Source organism: Ambystoma mexicanum, chromosome 4p (genome assembly GCF_040938575.1).
Source record: "Ambystoma mexicanum isolate Mex_15411 chromosome 4p, UKY_AmexF1_1, whole genome shotgun sequence".
In the NCBI taxonomy this organism is placed as follows: domain Eukaryota; kingdom Metazoa; phylum Chordata; class Amphibia; order Caudata; family Ambystomatidae; genus Ambystoma; species Ambystoma mexicanum.
The window spans coordinates 224,755,095-224,769,444 of record NC_090927.1 but is presented as its reverse complement, the minus strand read 5'-3'; the positions used below and the strand labels follow the sequence as shown (position 1 = coordinate 224,769,444).

The 14,350-nt window shown below is 47.9% G+C and overlaps 1 protein-coding gene across 1 annotated transcript in view; it reads right to left on the bottom strand.

The window, feature by feature from the left end:
- The window catches only part of TRAM2 (translocation associated membrane protein 2), a 271,865-nt gene that overhangs the window by 72,237 nt on the left and 185,278 nt on the right, over window positions 1–14,350 (bottom strand). Inside the window, exon 4 of the mRNA XM_069605739.1 lies at window positions 3,578–3,694. Within this exon, the coding sequence (XP_069461840.1) occupies window positions 3,578–3,694 (117 nt within the window). The remainder of the gene's footprint in view (window positions 1–3,577; window positions 3,695–14,350) is intronic.

Sequence of the window (14,350 nt, the reverse complement as noted above, 5' to 3'; positions counted from 1 at the left end):
AGGATACAAACTGGGTGCACTTCATTGTTGGTGTGGGATTTCGATTGCCAGGCAGAGCAAAGGAAGGAGCAAAGAGCCGGGAAAGAAATGTGCACCAGGAGGGCACGTTCAGAGAGGAGAAGTTGGGAGGAAGGTAAAATTAGACCATCAAAAGGGACACCATCTGTAGGAAGGCGGAAGGCAAGGAGACTCGAACTATCAGGAGGACAGATAGAAGCACAGAAGAGAGGTCGATAAGAGAAGAGACTACTATGAAGAGAATGTAAAGGAAAAATGTGGTGTGTGAGATTGCGTCTTTTCAAACCAAAAAGACCATGATAGGGAGGGGGAGTCAGGAGGTAGAAGACACAGTTAGTGAGGACTTTGTTGAAGCGGTCAGAGTGCTAGAGCTGAGAAAGCTGAAAGCCGTGTCGACGTGGGACAGGGAATGGGCAGGGTCCAAAAATGAACACCCCTGCAAGAGCACAATCCAGACATTGAGCGACTAGTAGGAAGACAAGACTGTTTCTGGTGGAACTGGCAAGTGCACAGACTGCACTTGGGAATGTTTCTGTAGTGGTCTAGAGACAGCTACCACTAAACCAGAGACTCCTTTAGGTACCTGCAACCAGTAGGTGGCCTAGAAGACGAGTGTGAAAGACCCATAATACGTCCTGAATCATTTATAGGTCTCTATGCGACAGAACTAAAGAGGAAGTGTACCATGAAATATTGATCTTTATGGGGTTGAAGGGAGCTACAATGATGACAGCGTGAAAATCATAACTACGATCTAGAGGGCAGTCACAGGATCAGGAATCCAGCCAGGGAACTGGAGGGCACTATTTCACTTCTGCACTCTGGAACAGAGGGCACTATTTCACTTCTGCACTCTGGAACAGAGGGCCAGAGGTCCATAAGAGGATTCTGTTGCAACCTAGGGTCTCGGGGAATCGGATGCAAAGAACTGGGAAGGAGCTGGCAATTACCCTGACCCAGAACTGGCACTACATCTCACCACCTGTTGCATACGGTCTACCCAGGGTACCTACCCGAACATAGACTAGGCCTCAGCCTCATGAACATTCCAAGAACTCAATTCCATTGTCCTCATTCTGTTTACAGAAAGACATCCTACGTTGGTTTCACTTTCACTCCTGTCGTGGTGCGTACAGCACCATGCCCCCTCGAGTCCTTTGCTGATCCCTTGCACCATGATAGCCGGTTGGTGCAAGAGAAATCTGGCAATGGGAAGAAAGATTAAATGACTAAACGCTGCGTCATCTTCTATCCATACTAAATAAGGACCTGCGGTACGCTTGGTTGTACAGTTCTGAGCTTTAACTGGCTGGAGCTCATCCAAGCTCCAACAGCAGGAAAACAGGAAGACATGCAACTGTTCAGGTCAGAGGAGTTCACGTACCAATCTACAGCTGCGAGTATGAAAAATGATCATGTGCCCTAATACAGAAGCATTAAGGGACTCACAGAAACAGCACAGCAGGCAAAAAAAGGGAACGTAGGACTAATTTCACATGAGAAATCAATACATGTGCAAAGGAGGAGATGCGGTCTAGTGGCCGAGTTGGAAACCAGGATATTGGAATTGAATTTACTGTTCACCATTTGACCAATTTGTGTGGTTCTATGCAGATCACTTCCTGATCCCGGGTCCCAATCTCTTATCTACACATCTGTGTGTCCTTACCAACAGGCTGACAAAATAAATACAGAAACAAGCATTTGAAGAGGCACTACGACGAGCTTCACTGTATGCCAGGTGCAGTTTTATTTGACAATCTACAGGCCTTCTATGCCCAGGAACAGGCATCGTGGGTCAGCTACTACAGCCAAAACCCTGTAAGAAATCATATACCCAGTTTCAGCCACCACCTGCCCAAAGAAGTGCACCAAACTATATCCATGTACATCAACATATGTCCAGGTACAGCCAGCCTTGTTGCATAGTCCGATAAAACCATACTTTGTGAGTTGCAGTGTTAGATGCCTAGAAACAAAGATCATATACAGAATGTCACACAGCCATCTAGCTCATGTTAATGGATAGACCACTAGGCTTCTTAAAATAGACAAATAGCTATTGTATTAACAATACAAATGTGTCTCTGCAGCAAAAGATGAAATGATATATTCTTAACAGATCTCTTCGCTTCTTGAATTTGATGCAATAGCAAGAACCGAGTTTCAAACTATCAATATTTGGAGGCTGCTACTTTTGTGTTGTGTGTTGTGGTCCTTAAGCTCTGGATTCCACTACCAGAAGACATTAGAAATACATTATTCCAATAATCCTACTCAAGTTGTGGCAACAGCCTTATCTGTCATTAGCACCAAGAGCCGCCATGTGGAGAAAGATGTGCTGTATAGAACAATTATAACACCATAACACACCAATCAAAGTCAGACTCCAACCTCCATTTGCCCCGCTCCTCTGGCCTGAAATTATCCAGGATATTATCGGCACTGAACTTGGACTCCCCCCCCCCCCCTTTGGAAAGAATGGGTGGGGATTCTACATTTTGAGACTATTTTCTTTAAAAAAGCTTTATTTAGAAGCTCATCACTGTTCAAGATTAGATCAGTCGTGACTTGACTATCACAGGCTGGGTTTAGTATATTGTGGTAAACGGCCACTGCTACCTGAGATTTCAGGACCTGCGTGCTTGTGAACATTTCAGTTTCAGAAATTCACAAACTAGGATGAGAATGTGGGTATGCAAATCTGGACTGAAAACTGCTGCAGCTGAGATATGGGCCCTTCATGGAGCTGTGCGTACGTCTTCCTGCTTACAGCATATACACTACACACAATGCCCCTATAGTCACTTGAATGCACAACATGCATCATTATTACAGCCAGACCAACAGCTCTGTGTGCCCTACAAACTTGCTGCACTGGGTATTGTTTTCTCTAGGAGATACATACGCTATTGTGTAAGGGCACTTGATCCTTTCCAGAGGTGGACATGGGAACATTGGAAAACATGGCACAGGGACTCCTGTTTTGTGAACTGGAAAGGGACAGGTAGAGGCAAATATTCCCTTGTTCGACCGGCCGGGACACAAGAGTTCTGCCATAACATTAAGCTTTCTACCAGCAGCACGTCGCCGCTTTCTCTGTAAAACCTAAATGGAGAATGCAGACCCTCAGTAAGCGTGCTCAAAAGGATATTGCTTGAAGCTTCTACGGAACCGAAAGATTCATGTACTTTCAATTCTACCAACCTGAACCCCTCTCCCTCATACCCAAAGCAATGAAATTGAACAGCGTCTTACATTCGAGAGTTGGAGTTACGGAGTGACGGTGCTCCCGAATAATATCCATGGTGGTTGCCATGCCATATGAAGCAGATTTGGAAGGATACTACTTCTCGACAAACACCAGGTTTGCTCAACGAGAAGATGAAACAACGTATATGGGAATGTATTCTACATTGCTACAAAACATTTAGAACCAGTGACAGCAATACACTATTACCTACTAGATCAGTTCTTCAAGAGCCGCCATACTAAGGTGAACTGAACAAGATCCCCAAAACTACTCAGCGTTGCTACTTGCCATATTTGCTTTACTCACCGTGATTGCTACATACAGACACCAAAACATAGAGGAGAGATGAAACGCCACCAGCTGCCCGGATTCATTGAACTTGCTGTGCTTTACTTTGGAGAGGTGAAGCCGCCGGGTGATTTTCTAAGGGAACAAATACAAAACTCAATAAGACATTAACGTTAGTTTGTCTTTTTCTGCCTTCAATCAACGTTTGAAGAAGTGAACGAGACCCGCTACATCAAGTACCAAAATCAAATATCTGAATATGTTTATCAAGTGGTCGATAGGCTATTTGCATATAGACTGGGTGCAGGAATCAGAGGGAGGGTTATGCACAATATGCTTGCATCATTGGCACAGAAATGTGAAGACTGAAGCAGAATGCGGACAGCTGTTTTACCCTCCACCAACAATTTTGTAGCAATGTAAGTCTACGTTGCTCCTAACCGTGACCATTGTACTCTTAGTTCAAAGTTCTCTTTTTTCCATGCCATGTGTGACACTTCTCCCTCTCTCTGTAGGGGTGGTCAAAGGGGCTGGGTATCACCACTTGCTAGTGCATACAGTACCCATAAGAGGTCAATGGTGAATCCCTTAACATCTCACTGTGGGGAACAGTCTCATGAACTCACTCCCACATCCCACTGATGTCTGTGGGTTGTGATGGCCTCCCCCTAAGAACATGCATCTATCTATCCTTCCCTGAGTCTACGGAGGTTGTCCCTTCCAGGCACCAAACATCTGTGACCTGGTACAAAAAGAAGGCCTGGCCCTTTAAGGGGTCCAAGTTGCACGATTCAGAAATGATTATATGAAATATAGGGATTCGAAGTTAATGTTAGTACTTGTGCCGGGTCAAAGTACGATTACTGAGGGTAATTGTGATACACTGTATTCTCCAGCAGCGTTGCCAGACAAATCTGAAGTCTCAAGCGGTGTTTTCATTTCTTAGGCAGCGGCACCCCTGCAAACACACAAACACAGCATTCATATCAGTGCAGTCTGCGAGATCACAATCCGACGCGTTGAGGAAAACACATCCAGAACGGCCTGCAAGCCTTGCACAGACACATTATACCCCTCCTATTGTGGCAATAAGACCCGAGGCGGCGGGCCAATACCACCCCAGGTAATGGCCCCGGGGCCATAGTTACAGGCGGTGAGGGTCAGGAACTGGGTGGGAATGGCCATAGAGATTAGCATGGCCAGTTAATGGGTGGGCAAATACCCAAACAATAACTTAAATCTGTGTTCCCCTCGTCATATGCCATTTCTCCCCATCTGTACTCTAATGCAATAGTTTCGGCTTATAGTGACAATGGCACCTAATAGCCCAAACTAACTAAAGTGACTTTTGCCACATGTACAATAGTGCCCCTTTCACCCGGATGTTAGGTGTTTGAACACACCCTGCGCTTCAGTCAGCCCTCGGTTGATAATCGAGAAATGAATGTAGAATTTTTCCCACAGCCCGAGTTGATAGTGTGCTTTTTACAGGCAGTCGACGCAGATCGATTACTACAGGTAACTACTTCTTTGCGCATGTTTACACAAGAAAAGCAAATATGGTTGTGGCTCAATATAGGCACCCTATTGAGAAACAGCTGGGAAATGTCAGTGTACCAGGTAGCCTGACCTCAAATTCAATCATCATATATAATGTTGTGGACGGCATGGCTGTTGCTATCCCTAATGACCTATGATATGCCCTCAGACCCATGACAAGGTGTCCTGCCTATTACAGAACTGCATGCAAAGTATACAGCCAGCAGCACAAATCACACATGGAAACGGTATCCGGTTAAATTCTCGAAAACATATTTTCGAAATGCCAATTTGTCGAAAACAAAATGGTGAAAAAAAAAAAAAGTCAAATGTTTTTTTTTAATTTTGTTTTATTTTTGTTTCGTTAGTTAAAAAAAAAAAGCTCTGCAATTTTGTGTCGACAAAATGGCATTTCGAAAATATGGCGTTCGAAAAAGTCACTATAAACCATGGAAACAACAGGGCCAAGCTAGCATTCAGAGCAGTTCACTCATCAGAGCTTCTGCAATTTTTCTAGCTTTGCATGCGTCACATATTAGCACGAACTGTCTGCCTAGTGGCAAATGCGCAACTTCACCACTCCCAATCACTCCAAACCACTCCCAATCAAGGCTTCCATCAGGGCAATTGCTGCAATCTGAAATCAGGTTCCAGACACCAAATCTCAACATTCCCCATCAACCTCTGGATGAAAATAATTTGGGGTGCAGAGGATGAAGGAACTGCAAAAGGGTCTTTCAAATGCGCCTCTCGTAAATCCGAGACCTTGATGGGAGTCGGGGGATCTGTTGACCAAAGCAAGTTCCCTGCCCACAAAATTGCATAGGCAGGTCTACCACTGAACCGACATTAACAGGTGTCCATCGGAGACAAACATAAAAAGCGAATGGTGAATACGAACCGTCAGCGCCAAAGGATGCCATTCCTAAGACTGCTGGGAGAGCGGGACCCCCAATGACACTATCAGACAAGAGGAGGATGGAAATGACATTTATAAACAAGATTATGGACCTCATTACGAGTGACCCGGTCCAGAAATTAAAGTGCCAGTAACAACGTTACCAGCCTCTTTTGCGGACCGGGTCTCTAGAGTCTGCCAGTAGGGGCTCTGCACACCCGGGAGGCCTGACCTGCCGGTAGATCAGGCCTCTACCAGCAGGTTTTTCACAGAAGCACCAGCACTGTTAACAACGGGGCCGGTGCTTCAGTGTCCCCATTCTAGGACTCCATGGGAATGGGAACTTACCGTACCGCGGCCTGTGATATCCTGGTAACACTGGGATATCAGGCGGCGAAGATGGTAAGGCGAAGTTACCGGCAACCTCGTAATGAAGGCCTATGTGTCCATTTTTTTTTTTTTTTTATTTGTATTTGGTTCAAAATACATAACAATTCATGTAGAACCTTTACAAAATTTAAAATATTACAGACAATCATTTTACAATTACAAAAATAGCTCTAATTCATTCTCAATGTGCTTACAAAAACTTGCCAATTCATATATTAGGGGTTTGTGAAATCCCTGCATCATTCTGGACCACAGAACTTCAAGGCAGTCCTCAAATTCAATTTCCACGAATTTCATCAATTTAAGTGTCCTTATGTTCTTAAAATGCGGACAATACAATATTAGGTGTTTCAACGTTTCATAAGATTCATTACATTCAACAAAACGACATCCCACACAATTATTTGAATTATTCTTTTCCCAGTTCTTAGTTCTTTCTCTTGTATGGTATAGGTTTAATCTGAAGCGAATATATACCTTTCGGATATTTTCACAGGGAAATAACAAGACATGATCATAACGTGGAATACGCAGTTTAACATGTATACTGTATTCCTTATAAAGCCCATAGGTCTTAATTAAATCGATTGTAGTACACCAATCCATTTCAAAGAGTTTTCTCTTAGCAAAACCGGGACGATATTGTATATCCTCAACAGTTATATTTACATTGTCTAAGATTTGTTGCATTTTTGATTGATAGTTAGAAAAGGATTTTAAGGTTCGAGAACCCAACATTTTATTTAATTCGATATACAATGAATTTGTTGTCCATTAAGGCATTAGGTCATGTGCCGTGGCTAAGGAAAATCACAGAATGTCCTGCAGAAATGGTGGCTGCTCTTCTGTGGAAGGGATTAAACACTGATAGTTTGCATTGGAACATAGGTTGAGTCACAGATTCATGACAGTTTCACGCAGCGGATTACTGCCGGCACTTGACGAAACACATGCTGGCTACTTTAGGCCAAAATTAATTGTTTGTGAGCCATTTTACTCATGGATACCCTGAAAACTGCTCGCGATGGATTCCTAGGGCCTAGTCTGGGTATAGCAACCTCAGAGTTTGCACGAGCGGTCCAATGCTGGAAGGTAAGAGGCAATGTTCCTTTGCTGCCCGCTACTGAATTCCCTGCGCTAGCGGGCCCTTCATTTTGCAAGTCACGAGATTCCAGCGTCATGACTCATGCTGGTATGCATGTGTGCATATATGCATTCTGGCAATGCTCAGGGGAGCCAGTCTGCATTGCACATTAATCAGTAGGAACAAGGAGTTGTCCCTAGAACGAGGATACAGGATGACTGATGGGGACAGGTAAAGTGGCTCCCCCAAAATAGTGACTGAAGATCATTGGCTGCTTTTAACATGCAGAGCATTTGGCCTTACGTGTAAGGCTACTAGAGAACACGATAATGCATCTGCACGGACAGATTCACAGAAAGACAGAAAATATGGACCTTTCTGTAACACCTCTTAAACAGACACAGATGAGAACAAGAGGGAGTGCTCGTTCTTTTCCAGTCCAGGCAGCTAGTGCCCGGGATGTGCTCCCGGTGGACCTACAAAGAGATAGTCACCTCCTCACTTTCCGCAAACGATTGAAGACCTTGCTTTTCAATTGAAACAGCCTCACCAGCGATTAGGATTCCAGTTCAGAAGTGTCTGTCTTACATGTGTGTCTCTCTTTTTGTGTGCCCTGATGCCCGTGGGCTGCGGCGCATGATAAATAGATAAATAAATAATCACCAACATTGGATCCATGCACGAAAATGTCCCTTTGGAGGTGTGCCCTACCTCGGCCTCCAAGAGCACGGGATGCGGGAATGTTCCACACACATGCAGTAATGCACTATTTTACCTGCCTGGAATCCGCAAGCATTGTGTGGCTGCCCACAGCCCTGCCCCTTCTGCTGCTCGGTCAGTTGCGCGTGATCCACTACTTCAGCCATTGTAAGGGCAAGAGTGGTGCACGTGCACAATGCGCGGGGGCCAAAGCGTCCTGAGCAGTGTGAGCGAAGCAGAGAGAGAGTGCACTTCATTCGTACTGAGTTTCTATGTGTCTTAGTATATCTTTCCATTACTGAATTATGAATGCATAAGACCGTTATTACCATAAAAGAAAACTCCCATGCCTAAAGCAAAGTGGCAATGCCGATGCTGTGTAACAAGCCCCCCACAACAACTGTAATACCTAATGCTTAACCAAGGTTCAGAAAGACGGAATCCCAGTACTCGTCCATTTGGAGGAAGTTCAACAGAAAGTACAGAGAAAGCATTGCACCTGCAATACAACAAGTAGCTCAAATATTTACAAAGCCCAAGGCCTGCATCCTACTGCGGAAACCCAGGCCCTCACAGTCCTTTGACTTAAATAAATAAATAAAAGAGCTGGGTAAGAGCACCAAATAGCATAGCATTTTCTCATGCAGGTTTTCAAGGCAATGGAAATGTTTTTCTTTGCATAGTGCTTGCCAACTTCTTGAGAGCAGCAAGTAATGCAGAGTCAAGTTGGCATCAAGGTGTTAAACAACTCACAGAAGAATTTAGCCCAGGTAATCTGGTATAGGATAAACCACAATTTCACCCACTAAAGACAACCATTCAAGCCAGCACCCACATAGCTTGGGACACGGCTTCCACTTATTAACAAAGGTGCCAAACTTCCTCCACTACAGGATGGATCGAATATTCAACAGAGAATGCAAACCAACCAGGATGTTATGCCAGCGATGCATGAACGTACATTGGGGTTCAGAGACTTGAACACGGGCAAGGGATTTAGAAGCTCCCCCCTCCATAGACGGTGTCAGATGGTATCCTCCTTGAAAGCCGGATGCCTCCCTCCCAAATGCGCCTATAGACGTTTGAGTTACGCCCAGAAGGTGATCTATTTTGGAAAGAACACCCTTATTAGGATGCAGATATAGCCTAACCAATGCCCCACAATACAACTGGACGAATAGGTGCCTTGCAGATACGAGGGCCCCACTCGGCCTTTCCTTTCATGCCCTTGTACAGCTCACCCTGATGTGCTAGCCTTCCTTGCCTTCCTTTTACTCTGCCCCTTCGTCCTCCCATTCCCCTTGTCTCCCTTGCTCTTTCTTCCTGTGCCTCCGATGTTCCCTCCATTCCTGCTTCCCTCTGATCTCTACCACTGCTCTCCCCTATCTGCAGTACTACTCTTCACCCACATCCATACCACTACTGCTCCCTCCCCACACTCCTACTACTCTCCACTGTGCACAGCACTCCACCCATACCTTCTCTCACTCACTCTCATCCTCTATTAGCCTCACTCACCCACCTCTCACACACACTAACACCCAAGTACCACTTTATCCCACTAACCAATACTTCCATTTGCACATGTCTTCAGCAATTCCTCTCCAAGCTCCGCTGCAACTTCCTTCTCTACTTGGTCTTTTGGTCCTCCTTCTCCTACCTTGACCTTACCTGAACAACCCACACATTCCTGTTTCCTGTGTTTCTTATTATTCCTCCCGCCCCTCCATGTGCTCACTCCGTCAGTCAATTCCCAGGCCAGCCGCTGCCTTTCTTCTCCCCATGGCAAGTACTACAGGTAAGGAAAGAGACATAATAGGCTTTAACCCCCACCTCCTTTTTGTATGCCGGGCCGCTGGCATTTTGAAATGTTGGCCTGCTCTCAACACAAGCAATGTCCCAGCTCACTCTACGCAGAGCGTTTAGGTCGCCAGCTGGACATGCGGGCCACTCCACTGCCCAGTTGGAGGTAAAATGAATGCTCCTGACGTACAGGGCGCTACGATTGTCGCTTTGCTGTGTGGGCTGCTCCGTGGCCTGCTTGAAGGCAACCTCAAAGTCTGTCGCGGAGAGTGCTGGGATTGCCACTTTGCCCTGCGGGCCATTCAGGGGACCTGTTGAAGGTAAACTGTACATCTGTGTAGAGTGCTGGGATTGCCACTTTGAGAGGAGGAATGGTACGCAGGTTTGGTTTCTCGTCGTCTCTCTGGACTGGGTTGCTTGCTCTCTCTTCCGACACCAAGCCTTCTGGGGAGTGTAAAACAACAGGACAAACAGAAGGGTCAGCGTTGTCCAATAACGATATAGAGCAAGAAAGGGTGGTGCCATTTCAGTCATCCAGGCACGTGTAGAAGCGACAGGGACTGAGGCCCTCGCAAACCCCACCTCTGGGGCGGGGGGGCTGTCTCCGGCGAAAACCTTGGTAATTCTACCACCCCAGGCTGCCAGGTGTGTTCATCCCCTCTTAACAGGGTAGAATGGGACAAATGCCTACTAATATTTACTTGGTTTAAGTGTACCCCTTCACTTTGTTGTATTAAGTGCGCTCAGCTGCACTTTCACTGTATATCAGTCTCCTATGTACACATAAACCTGCCCGTTCTGTGTCTGTTACCTCGTAGAGGCCGTGTAAAGGAGGACGCGCACACCGGAGATTGCAGGCTGCTACTTTATTTTACAAAACGTAGCTCGAACTGGCGCTTAGCGCGCCTTACCCATAAAACCCTCTGTCTCCCTCGTCCTCCCGCCGTATCATAGCCCCGCCCCCACAACGGTGGGGGCAGCACTCCTTAACCCCTGAGTGCTTGGCAACATCACCCCCGAACAATATATTCAAACATCGAGATCAACATTCCTCAACAAGTCTCACAGGTTTTCTTACAATTCTCTGTGGCCTCTCCTCTTGATCACCTGCCTCTTGCAGTTCCGTGGTCCTCGCTTCTCTGCTTGTCCCTCCTGGGTCTCCTCCTGGAGGGACCCACAAGTCATCCCGCGTCTCTCGCGGCTCTGGAGAGGCCGATCGCTGGAGCGGCTCTGTTCCTTCTCGTCTGGAGTAATGTCTGAATTGTTGACAGTTCCTGGTGACAGCTCTACTTTGATCCTCGGCTGTCACCATCGTGCCTTTCACTGCGGTTACTCTCATGGGGCTTGGAGCGAACCGCGGATCTGTCTTTCTGGGCGTTGGTTGCTGGACGAGTACTTCGTCTCCAATGTGGAAGTCTTGTATCACTGCATGGCGGCGGGCGTCTGTCTCTCGTCTCGCTCTCTCCTTGGCTTCTGCATCCCTTCGGAGCACATCCATGTCAAGCGGCTCCTTATCAGATGGGTTGTACGGTATGTGGGTTCGTACAGCAGGTGTCTTGTTGGTGGCTTCGTGAGGAGTGTTTCTGTAGTCCCGTAGGAGTCGGCACAGCGCCTGGTGTGGGTCGACCGCTTCTACTCTGGCTCTTTGTCTCGTTTTTTTGATCGACGCCATGAATCGTTCAGCCATCCCATTCGCTTGAGGGTGGCGAGGAGTTATCTTCGTATGTACAAACCCTAGGTGTTCTGCTAGTGTTCCAAATTCATGTCCACTGAACGGGGGCCCATTGTCGGATTTGACTATTTTGGGGGTCCCCCTCTCGCTGAACACTTCTTCTATTGCCGCTGCTACTTGGGGGGAATGCGGAGGTGGTGACCGTTTTGACGATTGGGAAACGTGAGTGTTCATCTATTAGGAGCAGGAGGTAGTCACCCTCTTCCGTGGGTCTGTAGAAGTCCATGGCTACACGTTCCCATGGCCGTTCGGGTATCTGTGTGTGTTGGAGCGGGGGTGGATGTTCCGCAGGAGCTGTGCACTGACAGGCATGGCAGTTCTTCACCCATTCTTCTACTGCCGCGTCCAGGAACGGGAACCAGACATGGCGCCTCAGCTGCCTTTTGGTGTTCTCCGCTCCTCTATGTCCCTCATGGGCCGTGCTTACTACTTCATTCCTGAGCGTGGCGGGGATGACGATTTTGCACCCTCTGAGGAGGATGTCGTTGTCCTTGACGGCCAGTTCGCTGTGTACCCTGGCCAACCTTTCAATTTCTTGTTTGCACGCTCCCTGGTGTGCCAGCGTTGCTCTGTGGTGATCCCTCCATTTGCTGGACAATGTGAGGCTGATGGCGAGTGCCATGGTGGGGTCAGCAGCTGATGCGGCAGCTACTCTCTCCAGGGACAGCGCCGGTGGTAGCGAGTTTGACGCTATGTATTGTACATAGGCGATGTCTCCCTCGCGGGTCAGTGGGGCCCCAACTGGGTGATGTGACAGGTAGTCAGCGGGGTTAAGGTCGCCCCCAGGACGATGCACGATGTCATAGTCATATTCTTGTAAGCGGATTCCCCACCGCTCGATAATAGGAGGCATCTTGGTGTGCGGGTTGCCAAAAAGCGACAGCAGGGCTTGGTGGTCCGTTATTAAAGTAAACTTTTTCCCAATGATGAAGTCATGGAAATGTTCGCACGCCCAGACGGCGGCTAAGATCTCTTTTTCCGCCTGGGAGTAGGCCAGTTCCGGGGTGGACAGGGCCCTGCTCGCGTACGGGGCAACGTGTCTCGGGTGGACATCCGCCCCGCTGGTTTGGGCTAGGATGGCACCAAGGCCCACCGGGCTCGCGTCCACCACTATTTCAGTGTGCCATGCGGGATTGAAATATGCCAGGCGGTGTGCTTCCATCAGGGCCCGCTTGATGTCGGAGAAAGCCTGGAGACACGCAGGGGTCCATTCAAACACCGTTTATTTCTGGAGGAGTTTCCGTAGAGGGTCGGTGAGGGACGCGTAGTGCGGTATATACCTCGCACAGTAGCCAGCCATGCCGAGAAACGAGCGGACGTCAGCAACCTGTCGCGGTTCTTCTAGGTTGGTGATAGTGTCAACCTTATCAGGATCCGGCATCATGCCTTCGCTGGAAAAGATGTGTCCAAATAATTTCAGCTTGGTCTTGCTGAAACGGCATTTTGCAATATTGAGGGTGAGGCCTGCTTCTTGGAGTGCTGCACATGTAGCGAGCAGAGCCTTGTCGTGAGACTCTTTCGATGATCCAAAAACGAGGATGTCGTCACTGTAATTCAGTGTGCCCTTGATGGGTCTGATCACCTGCCGGATGGCCTCTTGGAAGATTTCTGCGGCTGATGAGATGCCGAAGTTCAGGCGCCGATATCTGTAGAGACCGTCATGGGTCGCGAACGTCGTGATGGGTCTGGATTCCGGATGCAGCTCCAGCTGATGGTATCCTTGGTTGAGGTCCAGTTTGGAGAACATCTGGGCATTGTTCAGTTGCACGATCATGTCCTCGATGCAAGGGCCCGGATGCCTCTCGCGCTGAATGGCAGTGTTTGCCACCCTCATGTCCACACGCAAACGGATCTTCCCTCCCTCTTTGGGTACAACCACGAGTGGGGACACCCATGGTGTCGGACCTGTGGCTGGTTCAATGATGCCATCAGACAACTGTTGTTGGAGTGCGTCTGATACTGCCGCTTGCAGGTGGAAACCTACTCTCCGGGGATGTTGCGGTACCGGCCTCACCGATGCGTCAATGTGGAGTCGGATGGGAGGGGCCTTGAGTTTGCCCAGCCCCGTGCAGAGGTTGGGGAAGTCTCTTGTGATGTCAGCCTGTGTGACCAGGTTCTGCAGCTGGTAGCATGCAATGGCGCCAACTGTGTCTCTCGCGTTTGTGCTCTCAGAGGTTGCTGTGATGGAGTCTCCCGCCCTCACGTGTATTTCGATTAACCCCAAGCGGGACGCCGTGTGATAACTGAGCAGGCATCGGCTTCTGGCAAGTGACCGGATGATGTGTATTGTTGTGTCTACTTTCCGGCCATTCAGGAGAAGGCGTTGTGTGAAACATCCTACTGTCGGTAGGGGGGTGGTGGCGCCCCACTGAAATATCCTTGAGCGGGACTGTTGAAGTGCAGGTGGGTTCGGTAGTACGGCATAGTCCTGTTCGCCCATAATGTTAACAGTAGCGCCTGAGTCAATCATGAATTGGAATTGTCTATTCCCCATTTTGATGGGGATTTTCGGGGCTTCTCTGGCCTCTTCAGTGTCGAGTATGAGGTTGACAAACTCATCTTGGTCGTATGAGTCATACGGCATGTCATATGCGGCTCCCTGCACCTCCTGGTAGAGAATCTCAGGCCCATATTCCTCTGGTGGAT